The sequence below is a fragment of the Pogona vitticeps genome, chromosome 3 (genome assembly GCF_051106095.1).
Source record: "Pogona vitticeps strain Pit_001003342236 chromosome 3, PviZW2.1, whole genome shotgun sequence".
Lineage (NCBI taxonomy): Eukaryota > Metazoa > Chordata > Lepidosauria > Squamata > Agamidae > Pogona > Pogona vitticeps.
In genome coordinates this window covers 146549106-146566667 of record NC_135785.1, presented here as the reverse complement: position 1 = coordinate 146566667, position 17562 = coordinate 146549106, and the positions used below count along the sequence as shown (strand labels likewise).

The 17562-nt window shown below is 42.2% G+C and overlaps 1 protein-coding gene across 2 annotated transcripts in view; it reads right to left on the bottom strand.

Annotated features, from left to right (window-relative positions):
• The window catches only part of ABCC4 (ATP binding cassette subfamily C member 4 (PEL blood group)), a 239168-nt gene that overhangs the window by 209779 nt on the left and 11827 nt on the right, over nucleotides 1–17562 (bottom strand). For both annotated transcript variants that reach the window (XM_072994692.2, XM_020783541.3), the window contains exons 2-4: nucleotides 7215–7325; nucleotides 4985–5105; nucleotides 3129–3362 (exon numbers count right to left, since the gene is read on the bottom strand). In XM_072994692.2, coding sequence (XP_072850793.2) covers nucleotides 3129–3362; nucleotides 4985–5105; nucleotides 7215–7325 — 466 coding nt within the window. The remainder of the gene's footprint in view (nucleotides 1–3128; nucleotides 3363–4984; nucleotides 5106–7214; nucleotides 7326–17562) is intronic.

Below are 17562 nucleotides of genomic sequence, written 5' to 3'. Positions count from 1 at the left end.
TTCTCTGGTGTTCAACAGGCCATTTTGTCAGTCTTGACATAATCGCACGGAGGCGGAAGTACTATCCACAAAGGACTTATGAAGGCACATTGCATGATTGGTTCCAATGGGAACAGCATGACCAACTGCACAATTGATTTGCTCAGTGTGTGTTCCTTGGGCGTAACATCTTGCAACGTTACACAGGCATAACTTTACATTACACCTAGGCAAACAGGTTTCCAGCTAATGAATAACAGGGAAATATTAAATGGCTTGCCCACATGGTTTCTTTATTTACCCACAAACTCCAGCAGTATAGGACTATACCGGAATGAAGTGCTTCTCATGTTTTGGTAAGCTTGTCTGAAGGGTGCTGAATAGAGCATTTATTCAGAGCAAAGGATCGTGTGCAAGAGACCACCAGAAGCACAAATGCTGGCGTTACACACATCATCTCCAAAAGCAACATACTGTATAGATAACCCTATCAGCATGACTGTTCCCAAACAATTTAGGTGTTAAGTCATGTAATTCATAAGAACATATGCAGATATATGCAGTGAATTAAGCTGCAATGCCACTGTTAGCCAAAGATTATTATTTTCTAACTTAAAGCAATAAATTTCAAACATGCAATACAGCAGTGGCTGAAATCCCGCTGCTTACCACAGTAAGGGGCAACTAGACTGGGCCCATTTGAATCCATGGAATTTACAGAGGAGCTAGTTCACCAAATCCCTGATGATTTAACTGACCTTTCTTGTGTGACTTACTATGCTAAGCAAAAGGATTTCAGCCAACATATGTTACCAGAAAATGTGCAACCTATTAGTTAATATCATTACTACATTCTTTAGAATAAGTCTTAATACTATGTTTTGCTGTAAATGAAAAGGTAAATATGACAATTCATGTTAAATACTGTAAGATAGTCCTCTGCTTCAACTGGTAAGAATATCATGTAGATGTTCCATCTCTTTCTCCCCCTTCTCTCTCACAGACACACACACACACACACACAGAGAGAGAGAGAGAGAGAGAGAGAGAGACAGACAGACAGACAGACAGACAGACAGATAGGAAACAAAGAAATAAAGTAACAATAAAGGGACAAGGGTATACTACAAATGAATTTGCCTTTCTATATTTTCTATTGAGTCTACAGCAAATAGCATTAGCAGTCCAGGCTGTTTATTAATCCCATAACAGATTGTGTCTAGGTATCTGGAACAACAAATGAATACCTCAGAGACATCTTTATGTACAAGAAATCAATATGTTCCACTATTACAAAGCTCCTGAGAGATTATTTCCTAGGTAATCTGAACAGTGAGCCACTACATGTACAATAAACAAACCAAGTCTTCCCAAAATGACTACAGAAATAGCTGACACACACAAACCCAAGTGTTCAGCTCCACAGATCATGCCCAGATGGCTGCAAAGCCAACTTTCTACAGACATCTAGGCGTTCTAGCTAACTACAGTGGACCCTCTACTTACGGAATTAATCCATATTGGAGCGGTGGCTGCAGGTCAAAAAGTCTGTAGGTCGAGTCTCCACTGACCTACAATGCACTGAAAACCGATTAATGCCATACCCGGCCATTTTTGTTGCATTTTGGTTTTTTCTGGTCTGTAGGTCAATTCTCCGGCTGCAAGTCGAACCTAAATTTTGCAGCCAGAGAAATCTGTAACTCGAAAAGTCTGTAAGTCGAGCCGTCTGTAAGTCGAGGGTCCACTGTACCTGGAAGCTGAGGAAAACTCCAGAATTTTCAAAAACACTCAAAGAAAATTCCAGCAACTCCCACCACAATGTTGCAGAAATTGGAAAAAACAGCCCAGGTCTTCAGCAATACCTTTTTTTTTTTTTTAGAAAAGAACTAAAATACATTAAGTCCTCCTACATTAACACAGAAGAAAGAGTAATTAGAACCTTATTCTGAAGGCTATGTGCCTATTTAAGACCTCTGCCAGCAGCTTGTGCAAATGCAAGATTCCTTAAGAGTTTGAGAATCGTGCAAAACCTCTTTCCTCCTATGAAATATGGCCATTCTCAGGCCTATATTGCAACTCCCCCCCCTTTACATAAACAGTTTCCATGCTATAATGGTATAGATCACAGTCCATGTGCAAACCTAAGCTCGGTAAAGAACCCTAAACGTCTTTCTCCACCACCACACATATAACTGTTCATCTAGTTTTTTAAAACATTTCTACTTGAACAGTAATCCACAAAAAAGCCTGTAGGAAGGCACAAAGTGCAACAAATTGTATTACAAAATGTCAGCAACCCAATAAGACAGGAAACCATGGAAGTTTGCCTTGTTTGTTTTTATTGACAGTGTTTTAAAACTTTATTTAAAATTACGAAATTTTGTGAAATTATGACATTCTTACTGAATGCAAACCTTTGCTTCTATTCACAGATCACAGAGCCACTTTTTTCTATTCTCTACATACTTCCAGATTTTTTTTGTTTAATCTGTTTTTAAATAATAGCCAGAACAGTAGTTTGAGTAAGCCTCTCTGCTTCCACACATCTTCCTCACTACTATTAGGTAAAGGTAAAGGTTCCCCGTGACATTTTGTCCAGTTGTGTCTAACTCTAGGGGGCAGTGCTCATCCCCGTTTCCAAGCCGTAGAGCCAGCGTTTGTCCGAAGACAGTTTCCGTGGTCACATAGCCAACGCGACTAGACACGGAACACTACTATTACCCCACATTTATTCCATTCTCTGAAAGGCATTTAACATATTTTTACCTATATGAGCAAATGTTTAAATGTTGTAAGCCGCCCCAAGTAGACATGGTCTAGAGGGGTCGGGTAAAAATCAAATAAAAAAATAAAAATAAATAAAATATGTCCATACTTTTCTAACAAATGCCTGTAAGTTTTTAGCAGGAGTAGCAAGCTGCCCAAAATGGCTATCAGCATTCCTCCAACTTGCTGTTTCCTCCCCAGAAATTCAACTCTCATGATCTGCTCCCAGATCAGAATTTAGATACAGTGTAGAACAAGAGACATCTTGAGCCTAATCCAAGCATTCTTTCTGGGAACATCCACATATTTTATTCCCCTGTTTTTGAGGCCAAGTGAGCCATTTAAAATATTTGATTTCAGAAAGGAGTCACTTTAATACTTACCTTACGATAAATCATATGACACATGGCTACTCTCAGCTTCATGCCGGCACGTTGTACATGGTAGAAATACAAGTGATGAGTCAAAGCCAAAATCAAAGTACACACAGATAAGGCTGCTGCAGAGACATAGGCAGACGCCAAAGCACCACCATCAGCACCAACTCTGGAGCCAACATTTTCAAAATAGGAAATAATCATTCCCAGAAACATTGGCTGGATTACTTTGAGTGTTTCCTAGAAAGAAAAAGAAAGAAAGAAAGAAAGAAAGAAAGAAAGAAAGAAAGAAAGAAAGAAAGAAAGAAAGAAAGAAAGAAAGAAAGAAAGAAAGAAAGAAAGAAAGAAAGAAAGAAAGAAAGAAAGAAAGAAAGAAAGAAAGAAAGAAAGAAAGAAAATAATTCAATTCTTGGCTAAGAGAGACAGTGGCATGCCTTAAATCAGTGGTTCTTAACCTTTGTTACTCGGATGCTTTTGAACTGCAACTCCCAGAAACCCCAGTCAGGACAGCTGGTGGTGAAGGCTTCTGGGAGTTGCAGTCCAAAACTCCTGAGTAACCCAAGGTTAAGAACCAGTGCCTTAAATGAAAGTTAAGATTTCAACCTGGCAGTTCCTGGTCCACATCTCATTCTCCCTGTCACCACGGTGCCACACTAACCCTCTCTTAAAATGAGAGCCTATAGTCTACTAAATAATCAGCTGCTACTTGGAAATGTACAGAACAGGCTTGGTGAAAGGGACGATGCAGGTTACATCTAGACCCCACATGCAGCCCACCCACCAACCCTGGAGCCCAACACACACATATCAAAATTTTACTTTTCTTTAATGAATGTTTCCTCAAGAACTCACCTTATGCCTTCTGGAGAATGTGAAACATAATTGTGTCATGATTTGGTGCCTCTCAGTATCTCTGGTGTGCAATACACAACCCCAAATCAGGTTGAATAAAAATCAATTTTTAAAAAAAAATCCAATTGATTTAAATCACAATTTAAATTTGAAAAGTTTTTTTTAATTTTAATTGTAAAAAAAAATACAATTTTAAACATTTAAATCATGGTTTAAATCATAATTTAAACCAATCTGACCTAAAATCAAATCGCCCCAAATTCTGTTTCATTTTTAAACTGGCCACTAGAAGGCATAAGCAAGTTTCCCCCCCCCCAAAAAAAAATGTTTGTGGGTTACAGGGCATAGAAAGTGTGTCTCGCCAAGGTCTACAGGTGGCCATGTGAGGTATACTACCCATCTAAACTAAAGCTTATACGCCAGCTGTAGAAAGACACGAGTGCATGTTTAGTGCTGTAGCCTCCCGTTCCATCCCCCTGCCTGACAAAGACACAAATGTCCTGAGTGGAGACCATGACAGGAGAGAAACATAGTCGTGCACTAAGACTGCTGCTTCTGAAGTCTGCCTGGGTGAAGAAAAGCAACAACACTTTCTGGCTTTAAGGTGAGTTGCACTCACACACAACTTGTTTCCATTAATGCTACTAACTCATACGTTACCCCAAGTGTACCATTATCAGGTGGCTGGAATGAAATATTTGGTCTTCTTGACATTTTCGATGGCAGTACCCAAAATATCTCTCTATGGACAATGCTGGCTAGGATTCCGGGAGCTGATGCCTAAAACAACTGCCCAACCCTGAAACTACACACTCAGACACAAGTAGATGCTAACAAACTGCTATCATTGCCATAACAGTCCCACCACTCTGAAAGAGAACGCAGACTGGGGGCATATTTAGGAAGTGGAATCTGGGAAAGTACTGATTGTGGGTGTGAGAAAGTCATGTGGTCATTCCTTGTATTTGTGCTTGCAGTCCTTTTATAGCACATCTCTTTGGGGCTGTTACCTCAATGAATGTAAAAAGACCCAAAAGCAAGTAAGACTTCCAGTAGCAAAGTATGATCGCTTTGGTTAAATGGGGTGTCCTTGCTTCTTTCTTAGCCTTTTGCACTTCTTTGTCCCAGAACCTATAAAACAGAAACAAAACACAAGAGTGAAGGATAGTTGAAGAGGGTCAAGGTCAGGGGAGAGACAGAGAGTCAATTCAGAAGAGAAGACAATATGATCAGACCACAGAATGGCTACAGTCGATTCATCAACCAGACAGGAATATGAGACAGGTATGTATTTCTAAGGCAGACAGAGAGAAGCCTTCTCTTCTGTCTGTGACAGCAGTAAAATATGATTTGTTTGTTTTTGACAGAAGGACAGCTGATTACATAAAATTAAATACGGTCAAGATAAGTCAGCACAAAGGGAACCCAACTGAAGGGCTGTTCTGTTGCAGTGGAAACTGAAACCTTTGCCCTAAGCCCTAACTTACTATGGGCTACCTTTCAAATAAGCCACAAGACCAAAATGAAGGTGTCAGAGAAAACTAGTGAAAGGAAAGCAAATGCAGGCAACAGATCAAGGCAGCCAAAAAAGTATACCTTCCAATTCCACTAAGGCATTATTTTTGGTGAAGCTGCTTCTATGTCTAGGCTACACTATCCTCAGAATGTAGATGAAGCAAAACCAGATGCTTATCAGGTATCAAAGCATTTGTTAGGTACTTCGCTTCCTGTTTTTCCAATAGTAATTTGTATAGATTGCAGCAGCAACCACAGCACTATCTTATCTCACGATCAGTTTTGGCCCATCCGGGAAATAACTGACTACCCATTTTTTAAAAAGCAACTAATGTCAATGTCTTATAACCTTATTCCCAGGGATAATTTGAGAGATTCAGAGGATTCCCACTTGAAAAATATTGATTTTAAACTAACGTGTAACAGCAGGAAATAACACATGGTGCCTTTTTTATTTTCAAATCAGCAACAATAATTAATTTCTCTCATTCACTATAACCAATAAAGTGTTATGTGTAAAAGTAAACTTTTCAAGTTCTGGCCTAGTGTGTCACACTCTATGATCCTTAACAAGACAGCAGTTTGACTGTTCATCATATATGTTGTAAGAGGAAGAATTTTTACTTTCTGCAAGAAGGAAACCGAATTGCAAGCCAACTATGACTGAATGGATTCTAGTTGAAGAATGAGCAGCAGCAGCAGCAGCAGCAGCAGCAGCAGCAGCAGCAGCAGCAGCAGCAGCAGCAACAACAACAACAACAACAACAACAACAACAACAACAACAACAACAACAATAGAGCTGGTAGGTGTTTCTCCTGACTGACACACAGAGACACATGTTGCAAGGTATAAAATTTTGCGTTACAAGGAATATTTTCATGAGGCAGAAAAGATTTGAAATGGGATGATGGAATCAGACAGTAAAACCCACAGGCCAGAATACTACCACAGATTTAAGCAAGATTAAAGTTGCTGGTTTTCATCACATTCATCATATTTCATTTTATGCTGGATTATCTTTATGTCAGATTGTCCCAGCCAAGATAGCCAAATAAAGGTACCAGTGGAAGAGAAGGCCTGGAATGCACAGCCCCAGCTTCCTCTACTTAGGAAGAGAAATAAAAACCTGAATAGGGCCATGGTCTAAACCATAATATTGGTGTGTTGCCTCATGTATACAGTTTTCATGAGCAAAGAAGAAGGGGAACCATACTGACTCCAACACACCTTGATCGTTTTCCCCTTCTAGACAGGAGGGCAATTGCCTTCTAAGGAAAGCTTTTGCCTCAAAATTTTAAGACTTGAAATAGAAGATTTTAACATTCTAAAGAGAGCTATTTCCATAAATGCAGAAGGCACATCTTTAGAGATAGTCACCCGCTGCATGCAGAGAGCAGAAAGAAGAGGTGAGATAAGGCACAGCTAAAGTGCTCCGCCGCACAGGTAGAACTTACGTGCAAAAAGAAACTCCAAATAGGGCTATTGAGTCATGGCACTCTAGTATTATTAGAGAAAGAAACATGCCACACACTTGTACAGAGACACATATCAGAAATAGGCACACAAGGTATGCCCCCTACCAAGCTCCCCAATGCAAGGAAGCCAAAGCACAAGAGGGCACTTTATAATTTCTCCCTCTCTGTCTTTCAACCATTTTTGAAAGGGGGGGGGAGATTTCTTTACAATCCTGCAGAACACAAACTCTATACTCATTATCTACTTACCACTGCAACTCCTCTCCAACCACCTTTGAAGAATCTTCAGTAAGTACTTTATACATATCATCTTCTTCAAGTTTCCGCTTATGGCCAGTAACAAATAATGGATTCAGCCAACTGTTTAAAAATAAAAAAAAATAAAAAAATCACCCATCAGTGTCTTAGAAAAGAGATTCTGGACTGAAATCTTGATACCTTTTGTTTTTCCACTGAATCTGCAACCTCCATCTCTCATGTCAGCCTGCTTGTAAGAAAAATGGTCCTCACATATGGCCAGATTTTTTGGACCTTTTGCTTCTTCTCCAAATTTTATACCTTCTAACCATATTCTCCTCCCTCTGAGTGGAAGTTTATACCTGCAGAAGTAGAAGGGGATACTAAAGAAGCTAAATCTGTGGAGTACAACCATGGTCACCACTAGGACCAAAAAAAACCTTTGGCAAGATTTAAAAAGCTCTGAAAAATCCAAATCAGAAATCAATAGCAGACTTCTGTGTGGCCTCAGATCTCATCAGCCAATGTGAATATGTTTCCTCTCATAATCAAAGGCCACTAAGGGAATTTACATCAAGTACCCCATTCACCATAGACAATGTAAGCATAAGTAATAGACAGATATACCAGGAGGTTGCAGCCAAAACCCTATAGTCTGGAGAAGTAACTGGCAATTGGTCTCTGGACCCAGAACTCCTAGAGAAGGCTCTCTCTGCCTCTATGGAATCACTGTATAAACACTTAAACCTATCAACCCCTGGACCCAAGGAGAACCATATGGAGGGAAAAATAGGTCACCAAGGTGCTCAAGGGCTCGAGAGTAAACAAACTAGGATTCTTTACGCCCAACTACGCGACCAGTGCTTCCTCTCAGCCAAATCCAAACAAAGCATCTTCAATAAGTTGCATGTTTTAAAGAAAGAAATTGCTGATATTAAAGCAACACTACAATGCATTGCTGACATGATAAAAGCAGCACCCCCTGAACAAAAGGAGAGGACCTCAGGCAAAAAAAGATCCAACACAAAAACTCCCCAGCCTTTAAAGGGTCAGAGATACTCACAGTCGCCGGAAACTCAGGACCAAATGCCCATCTCTGGGCTGACCCTAAAGGCTTGGGCAGACCCATATGACCTAAGTAATGCCACAGAGGGACCCGACTTCATCCTCCAATCCAGAGTTAACAACTATAGACGAATGGCATGGAAACACCCCAGAAGAACCCTATCTTCAGCATCCACTTGCGGTGACAGTATGCAAGGAAAATATACAGACAGAAAACCCCCAAGGGATAGTAACCTCAGATAGTGAAGAGCCCACCCCGACTGAAACCCCACCACCCAAGTCCGTGAACCATATCACCATCTACAATTGGCCACTAAGAAAATCAAATGGCACTCAGAAATATTGCAGACAACAGAAATACTGGGTGAGGTCTGGGATGCTCAAACAAACATAAAATGCTACTGTATATATCCCAGTAAGCCCGGGCAATTAATAGGCAGGGTGCACATGATCTTCGCCAATAGTAAACAGGCCCATCATTTTTGGAGCCTATTATAAAAGTTTGAAAAAATAGCAATATCCTTCAAATGGGGAATACATACAACCTACTCAAGTATCAACCTCAAACCAATCACAAAATTAGACACCTACAAACTAACAAATAAAATCAGAGAAATTCAGGTTCCAGAACAAAGATGGCTCCTCAGCCGCTCTCATAAGGAAGATAACAACCGAAAATTTCAGCTATGACCCTCACAGATCTAGGGCCGAAGCTTCCACCATTTACAACAGTTCACCTTCCAAAACTAAACCAGATGGCAGAGGAAAGGAAGCACACACTTATGTTGCAACCTTTCCAAATCGTATCCCAATTAAGAAGCCCGTGATTATATAAGAAAAATAAAAAACCAGAGTAATCAGCTAAAAATGCTCCCAAGGCCTCTTTCAAAAGGTTATTATGACCCCCAGAAATGACAGAATACACCATCCATACAAAGAGAAGATACATCCGGCCTGCACAATTGGAACTATCTCCGATTCCATCATCGAGTGGCTCATGGGCAGCAGATATGCCCCTTTAGTAGCTTTTTCCCAGAACTGACTATCGGCAGGCAAAAGACAAGAACATATGAAGAAACCTTCGACCTGGAATATTGCATGAGGAAAAAACAAACAAAAAGTCCAAATATAACAAAGATTACCTACCCAGGCAGAGGTGAAAGATCTTCCTTTAGTAGAGAGACACAAAGAAACCAAAACAACAAACACTGGGCCCCTAAAGACTATTCTTTACCCACACCAGCTGCTCCCTTCACCTACAGAGATTATCAATCATCAGATGTATCTCAGTCTGCTCTGGAGAAGCTAACGATATACAGTGGTGCCTTGCTTAACGAGTGCCTCGCTGAGCGATGAAATCGCTTAACGAGGCACTCTGGGCCATCGCTGCAGCATTCGCTCAGCGATGGCCCCTATGGGATTTTTTCGCTTTGCGAAGATCGCTAAGCGATTCGCTTAGCGATCTTCGCATAACGAAGCCGGGGAGAACAGCTGATCGGCGGTTCCAAAATGGCCGCCGGAAGGTCAGCGCCGCATTTTTGCGCCCTGCCCTCGCTTAACGAGGGCGCGAAAATGGCGACGCTATGAAGAAACATCGCTGAACTGTGAGTTTTCAAGCCATAGGAACGCATTGAACAAAGTTCAATGCGTTTCTATGGCTTTTTTTATTCCGTTTAGCGATGTTTCGCTATAGCGAAGGTTAATCCGGAACGGATTAACCTCGCTGTGCGAGGCACCACTGTACAAGGAAGGGAACACCATTAAAATTCTCTCTGCCATATGAGGGGAAATGACCCAAAAGGTAGACAAAAGGTAGGAGTGAAATGGGGCACCAGACATTCAAGCATGTCGGTGTGCTCCAGAAAGCAAACAAAAATCGGCATCTCAAGTTGAATTTTTATCATGGAAAGTGGCAGGCTGGGCCAGATGTATCTCCCATACCCGTGATACCCCTTTCTTCCGCCATAAATATGACATCATTCTTCTGCAAGAAACCTGGTCTGACAAAGACATAGTATTAGATGGTTTCAACTCTTTCATGGTAATCCCAGGGGGCAGAACGGGGAGACTGAAGGGGGGGGTGGGCATTCTGGTATCAACGGCTCTGAAAGTGAAATCTACGATGAAAACCCCCTTGAGATAGCTGGCCATGGCAGTAGTACTAATAGGGAGTATGAAAACCCTACTGATTATTAACATATACTTACCTCCCACATCTAGAAATGCCGTAACAGAAGGAAACTGGATAGTCCTTGAAAACTATACAAGAGAGCTTATCATGGAACATTCAGATGCTCTGGTCCTGATTGGTGGGGACCTAAACCCCTGCATGGGACCAGACAATGACTATCTGGGAACCAAATTTAAGATGATAGCCAATATAAGAAACAACAGTGTGGGGACCCTGAATCAAGAGAGGGCAGCTAAAGATCAACGTGCAAACTATGCTGGGGCCTGTCTGTACAAATTTGTCAACAGACTGGGCCTCTCAGTTTTAAATTGCACAATTACAGGTGATACTCTGGGTAAATTTACCTTTATGGCAGCATCCAAAGCCAGCACAATTGACTATATCCTGGTGTGCAGGGCTCTCTTTTCCATGGTTGAAACTCTTCAAGTGCTTCCTTACATGGAGGGGGATCATTTCCCCCTACACCTGTGTTTTCACCTAAATGTTAGAAACCAAGATATCATACTGAAATTCCAGCATTAGAAAGAGTGGGCTGCCGAGTAAGATGGTCACCTGAACCGGCACAGAATTTAAAACAGCTTCTAACCTGAAAAAATCTGATTGACTCCTTTAATCCAGTAGGAAGCCAGCCAGTCCACCAAAATCATGTAGATATCTATGAAATTCTCCTACAACAGCTAAATCCACACCTTGTCCATTCATATAGTAGAAACCTTCAGAAATCATATAGCCAATCCAAACCTTGGTTCAATCAAAGCTGTAAGGTAGCAAAACAATTAGTAAACCAGACATACCAGGAATACCTGAGGGCAGAAGACCATGTCAAAAGAGAGGCCCTCCGAAAACTATTGCTACATTAAAATGAACGCACAAGAGAACTATGGAGGAAGGTGATAGAAGCAACAAAAGACAAAAATCCAACCCTTTCCTGGAAACTAATTTCAGGCCGACTATCGGAGCCCAAACATCCATTATCCTCCTGTATTGAACCAGATAAATGGGTATCCCACTTTACAAGAATGTATGAGGATGTCTTTGTACACCCTTCTGTCCACTAATGCTTGGAAGCACTCCCAAATGGCTCCTGGTGTCCCCAGGTGAAATTATAGCTCATATACTATAGATCAGATGAAAAACAGCAAAGCCCCAGGCATTGACGACATCCCACCAGAACACCTAAAAAAAATAAGACTCGGTGGGGCTCCTTTCTAGCACCTCTTTTCACATACAGTGAAACCCTCGATTTACGAACTTAATCCGTTCCAGAAGTCAGTTCGTAAATCGGAAAGTTCGTAAACTGAGCCAGCATTCCCCATAGGAATGCACTGGATACCAATTAATCCGTTCCGGCCAAAGTCCTCCCATGGAAAAGCTCATTTGGAAAAGCAAGCCGGGCAGCCAGAGAGAAATCGGCTCCCTCCTTTCACCCGATACTGAGTCACCTTTGCGCCGGCTGAGCTCAGCCCAGCGCGAAGGGGACTCAGCATCGGGTGAAAGGAGGGAGCCGATTTCTCTCTGGCTGCCCGGCTTGCTTCTGAAGCCGAAAAGACAGGGAGAAAGAACGGGAAGTTCGAACTTCCCACCCTTTCTCCCTGCCTTGTCTGCTTTGGAGGTTTCAAAGGGCTTCCTCCGATGTCGGAGGAAGCCTTTTGAAAGCTCCAAAGGCAGGGAGGGAGGGCAGGAAATTCGAATTTCCCGTCATTTCTCCCTGCCTTTCGGGTTCGTAACTCGATCTGCGTTTGCAAGTAGGGCCTGCTACTTGCGATGAGATCGGGTTCGTAACCCAAAACGTTCGCGACTGGGGCCGTTCATAAGTCGAGGGCCCACTGTATATTGATGACACAGGCCATATCCCGATATCATGAAAAGCGTGGTCCCATTGTACAAGAAGAGAAAAAGAGAAGACCAAGCCAACTACAGGCCAATAAGTTTGCTGAACATTATAAGCAAACTATACGCAGGGCACCTCCTAGATAAACTCCTGGATTGGCTCAAAGTAGAAAATATCATTGGGACAGAACAAGCAGGCTTTCGGCCAGGGAGATCCACAATGCAGATCAATGCTGATTTAAAATCCACAAAGGTGGCTTAGAGTGAAATTACTCCTTTGGCCGAGTATTTCTCAGTAAGATGTTGTATGATTAGGCATTTGCTCCAGCGGAGTCTGCACCTCAACCAATTTCCACTTGGTGACGCAGGAAACCAATGAGCCCCACTGCTCAAACCCCAACCCAGCACCATCACTGGCACCACAAGGACCAGAAAGAGAGGTGGCAGTTTCAGGAGGAATCAGAGGGGACCAGTGAATGCCAATCAGCACTTCTTATCAACCATCTCTGAGAGGAGTGAGGCAGAATGCTGCAGCACCCTCAGCTGCTTGGGGTGAGCTAGGGTTCTCCCCTTCCTCCAGTGGACTTTACCAGGGGGGTGGGCAGGAAAGATTGTGCCAGAGGAGCTAGTGCCAGGAACTGAAACTCTGTTCATACCAGCAGTATGGAGCCTGTGGAATTAGTTACTGGGGATACTTTGAACTTCTCTGACTGGTAGGGCTGGGGGTGCACACATCCATATTTCATTACGTTGTGCCCCATCGTTCAACATGTAGCTGACCTCACTGGAAGTAGCAAGTTGGTGACAGATATGCACCACCCACCTGGAAAGCTAATCAGCTGTATTACTCTGGCAACCCGCATGAATAATCTTCCCACTCTCTTATTTCCACGTCAAGTGCAGAAATACAGTAAACTCATCTTTCTGCTTAAGCTGACATCAGTTACTAGTTTATCATGACGTGCGAATGATTAACCATCTGATAAACAACTGCCTGTATTCATCTTTTGATTCAGCTGCTCGATCTCCAGATGGGACACTTTCCAAACTTTGGTCCAGCATCCCTTAACAATCTAGAAATCACCGGATATTACAACACGTAGCTGCAATGTCTCAGACAGTAAGGAAGCCATTCCAGTCCCCTGCCACTATCTTCTGCTCTCCTTTCTGACCAATCTGAAGCAATCCCCAGGGCAAGAGAAGCAGAAAGGTTATTTATTGCTCAGACTTCAGAAATAGTGAGACGCTTTGTATTTTAAAGCCTGTTTGACTCAGTGTCCTTTGGACTTTCAATTACCTAGCAAACTGTTACTGTCACTTAAGTCTTTTTGTTAGCTTACTTTCTTCCCTCCTATTCAAGCCAGACAAGAATAAGATTTTAAGCACCTTGTGTCAACCACCAGGCCAGTTCTTCCACTAGGTTATTACCTCTCTTAGCACTTTTCTCACAGGAGCAAAGATTATGCCAAAGCCTGGACAAATTACCTTTTGGACTACACTGCCCAGAACCCTCTACCAATATGGCCTCTGGATGAAATTCTAGCAGCTGAAGTCTTGAAAAACAATGACTTTTTCATGCTCTGGGTCCCCTCGGCACATACGCTTTTGTTGTTTCTGACACTCAAAGAGACAGATAAGACAGGGAACCCTTGTTAGACGGATATGCTTGCCTGTTTGGTCTCTCCTTTCAAATACACACTTCCTTCCTGGACTCCTCCAAATCAGCATCAAATATTTGTTCACTGATCATGAGTGTAGCTGCATATATGCATGATGAAGAGGAGGAGGAGGAGGACAGAAAAGTGATTAGTAGAACCATCGAAAATCCAGTGAATGGGTAAGGGAAGGTCCTGCTCTATCTAAGCCTGCAGGACGGTGGCTCTGAACAGATAGGGAAAAGAAGTGAAAGGCATCCAAAGAGTTTAATTCTGCAATTCAAGAAACTTGCCATCTGAGGCCAAGATGCCCTCATCTCATGCCACATCTAGTAAACAATGGGCAATAGCGCCTTGTGACAACCCTAATGGTGGGACAGCACTTTTTATAGTACCTTTGCATTTAAAAACATTTTCTAGTCAGACTGAGGAGAGGAAACTGGATCAACTAGCCATTTCCTGTTTCTTAAAAAAAAAAAACATTAAAAAACCATTTAAATAATAAATATCAAATCATGTGTCCTACAAGCCTCTGGGAAGTGTAATATACAATCCTGCAGTGGATTTACCAGTATTTTTTTTCATGCTCTTGAACAGCACAACTATCCAAAATCCATGGAAAGGAGCTGCCCTTGAAATGTGTATACCACTTGGGGATGTCTTTATGAAGTCCATGTGAAGTTCAGTAAGCCTCTTGTTTCCACTGCCTGAGAGGAACTGAAACCAACATGCAGGCATGAGTAAGGAGGGCTGTCAGACACCTGATAGGACAGGACACTTTATGCCAGCCTTCTCTAGATGAAAGAGAACATACGCCTACAACAATAGCTATTTTTCCATTACTTAGCATGCAACTTAATTTAAAATGGTCTTGCCCAAAACACTGAAAACCAAGCTAAAGCTACCACCCAGGAAACACCAAACCTCAACAGCCTTTTCAAATCAATCTTCCAGGGATTAATTTTTTTCCCTATACCAGCCTCCACTAGTTTACAAACTGGCACTGCATAACCAAGCGTGGAATTTGACGCCTGCATGTCTAACATATTGGTGCTGAAAATACAATGTAAGGAAGGCTGAGAATCAGCTACTCAGCAATGAAGAATATTAAAGCTGCTCAGAGACCATGGAGACTCATTCACCCTTAAAAACCAGACGGTACATAACCCTCTCAAGTTAATATAACAATTCAAAGGTCAAGCAGTGTAGAAGCACAAGGTTTATTTTGTTGTTTTACTAACTACCAGGGTTGGCTAGGCCATTATCCAGGGTGAAAAAACTACCCAAAGGGGCAGAGGCAATGCCCACTTGCCACCTGGTTCCTTCCAAGGCTGCCCAAGCCTAGAGATGGGAAGGTCTGGAAACAACCTGAAAAAAAATTGGGGGGATGAATCCTGATGGGACTTTCCAAAAGATGGACTTGGAAAAAAGCAGGGGGGGGACTGTTTCCCCCTCTCCCCGCTTTGTCCAAATCCATCTTCCCCCAGTCTTCTTCTCTGCTGCAGTCCCCATCTGGATTCATCTTTAAACAAAGGTACACAAAATCCTCCCCTTCACAGATTGCTGCCTTGTTGTGGCAAAGGGACTTGAGTAATTCAGAGAAGCTAGGGGCTATGCCGTGCAGGGACACCCAAGATGTACAGGTCATAGTGGAGAATTCTGACTAAACACAGTCCACCTGGAGCAGGAACTGGCAAGCCATTCCAGTATCTTTGCCAAGAAAACCCCATGGACAGAAACAAAAGGCTAAAAGATATGATGATGGAAGATGAGTCCCTCAGGTCAGAAGGCCTCCAACATGCTACTGAGGAAGAGCGGAGGACAAGGACAAGTAACTCCAGAGCTAATGAAGTGGTTGGGCCAAAGCCGAAAGGACGCTCAGCTGCGGACGCACCTGGAAGTGAAAGGAAAGTCCGATGCTGCAAATAAAAATACTGCATAGGAACCTGGAATGCAAGATCTATGAACCTTGGGAAGCTGGATGTGGTCAAACAGGAGAGATGGCATTGACATCCTGGGTGTCAGTGAACTAAAATGGATGAGAATGGGCAAATTCAATTCAAACGATTATCATATCTACTATTGTGGGCAAGAATCCCATAGAAACAAATGGAGTAGCCCTCATAGTCAACAAAAGAGTGGGAAAAGCTGTACAGGGATACAATCCCAAAAATGAGAGAATGATTTCAATACGAATCCAAGGCAGACCTTTCAACATCACAGTAATCCAAGTTTATGCACCAATCACCAATGCTGAAGTGGCTGAAATTGACCAATTCTATGAAGACTTAACTACACCTTCTAGAACTGACACCAAAGAAAGATGTTCTTCTCATTATAGGGGACTGGATGTCAAGAGATAAAAGGAATAACAGGTAAGTTTGGCCTTGGAGTTCAAAACGAAGCAGGGCAAAGGCTAAGAGAGTTTTGTCAAGAGAACAAGCTGGTCATCACAAACACTCTTCCAACAATACAAGAGGCGACTCTACACATGGACATCACCAGATGGGCAATACCAAAAGCAGATTGATTATGTTCTCTGCAGCTAAAGATGGAGAAGCTCATACAGTCAGCAAAAACAAGACCTGGAGCTGATTGTAGCTCTGATCATCAGCTTCTTATAGCAAAACTCAAGCTTAAACTGAAGAAAGTAGGAAAAACCACTGGACTAGTCAGGTATGATCTGAACCAAATCCCTTATGAATACACAGTGGAAGTGAAGAACAGATTTAAGGAACTCGATTTGGTGGACAAGGTGCCTTAAGAACTATGGATGGAGGCTCGTAACATTGTACAGGAGGCAGCAACAAAAACCATCCCAAAGAAAAGGAAATGCAAGAAAGCAAAGTGGCTGTCCAGTGAGACCTTACAAAAAGCAGAGAAGAGAAGGGAAACAAAATGCGAGGGAAATAGGAAAAGTTACAGAAAATTGAATGCAGACTTCCAAAGAATAGCAAGGAGAGACAAGAGGGCCTTCTTAAATGAACAGTGCAAAGAAATTAGAGAAAATAATGGAAAGTGAAAAACCAGAGATCTGTTCAAGAAAATTGGAGATACAGTATTAAAGGAACATTTTGTGCAAAGCTGGACATGATAAAGGACAAAAATGGAAGGGACCTAACAGAAGCAGAAGACATAAAGAGGAGGAATTATACCAGAAAGATGTGGATGTCCTGGACAACCCAGATAGTGTGGTTACTGACCATGAACCAGACATCCTGGAGAGTGAAGTCAAGTGGACCTTAGAAAGCATGACTAACAACAAGGCCAGTGGAGGTGATGACATTCCAGTTGAACTATTTAAAATCTTAAAAGATGACGCTGTTATGGTGTTATACTCAATATTCCAGTAAGTTTGGAAAACTCAGCAGTGGTCAGAGGATTGGAAAAGATCAGTCTAGATCCCAATCCCAAAGAAGGGCAGTGCTAAAGAATGCTCCAACTACCATACAATTGCACTCATTTTACACACTAGCAAGGTTATGCTCAAAAACCTACAAGGTAGGCTTCAGCAGTATGTGGACCAAGAACTCCCAGAAGTACAAGCTGGATTTCGAAGGGGCAGAAGAACTGGAGACCAAATTGCTAACATGCGTTGGATTATGGAAAAAGCTAGAGA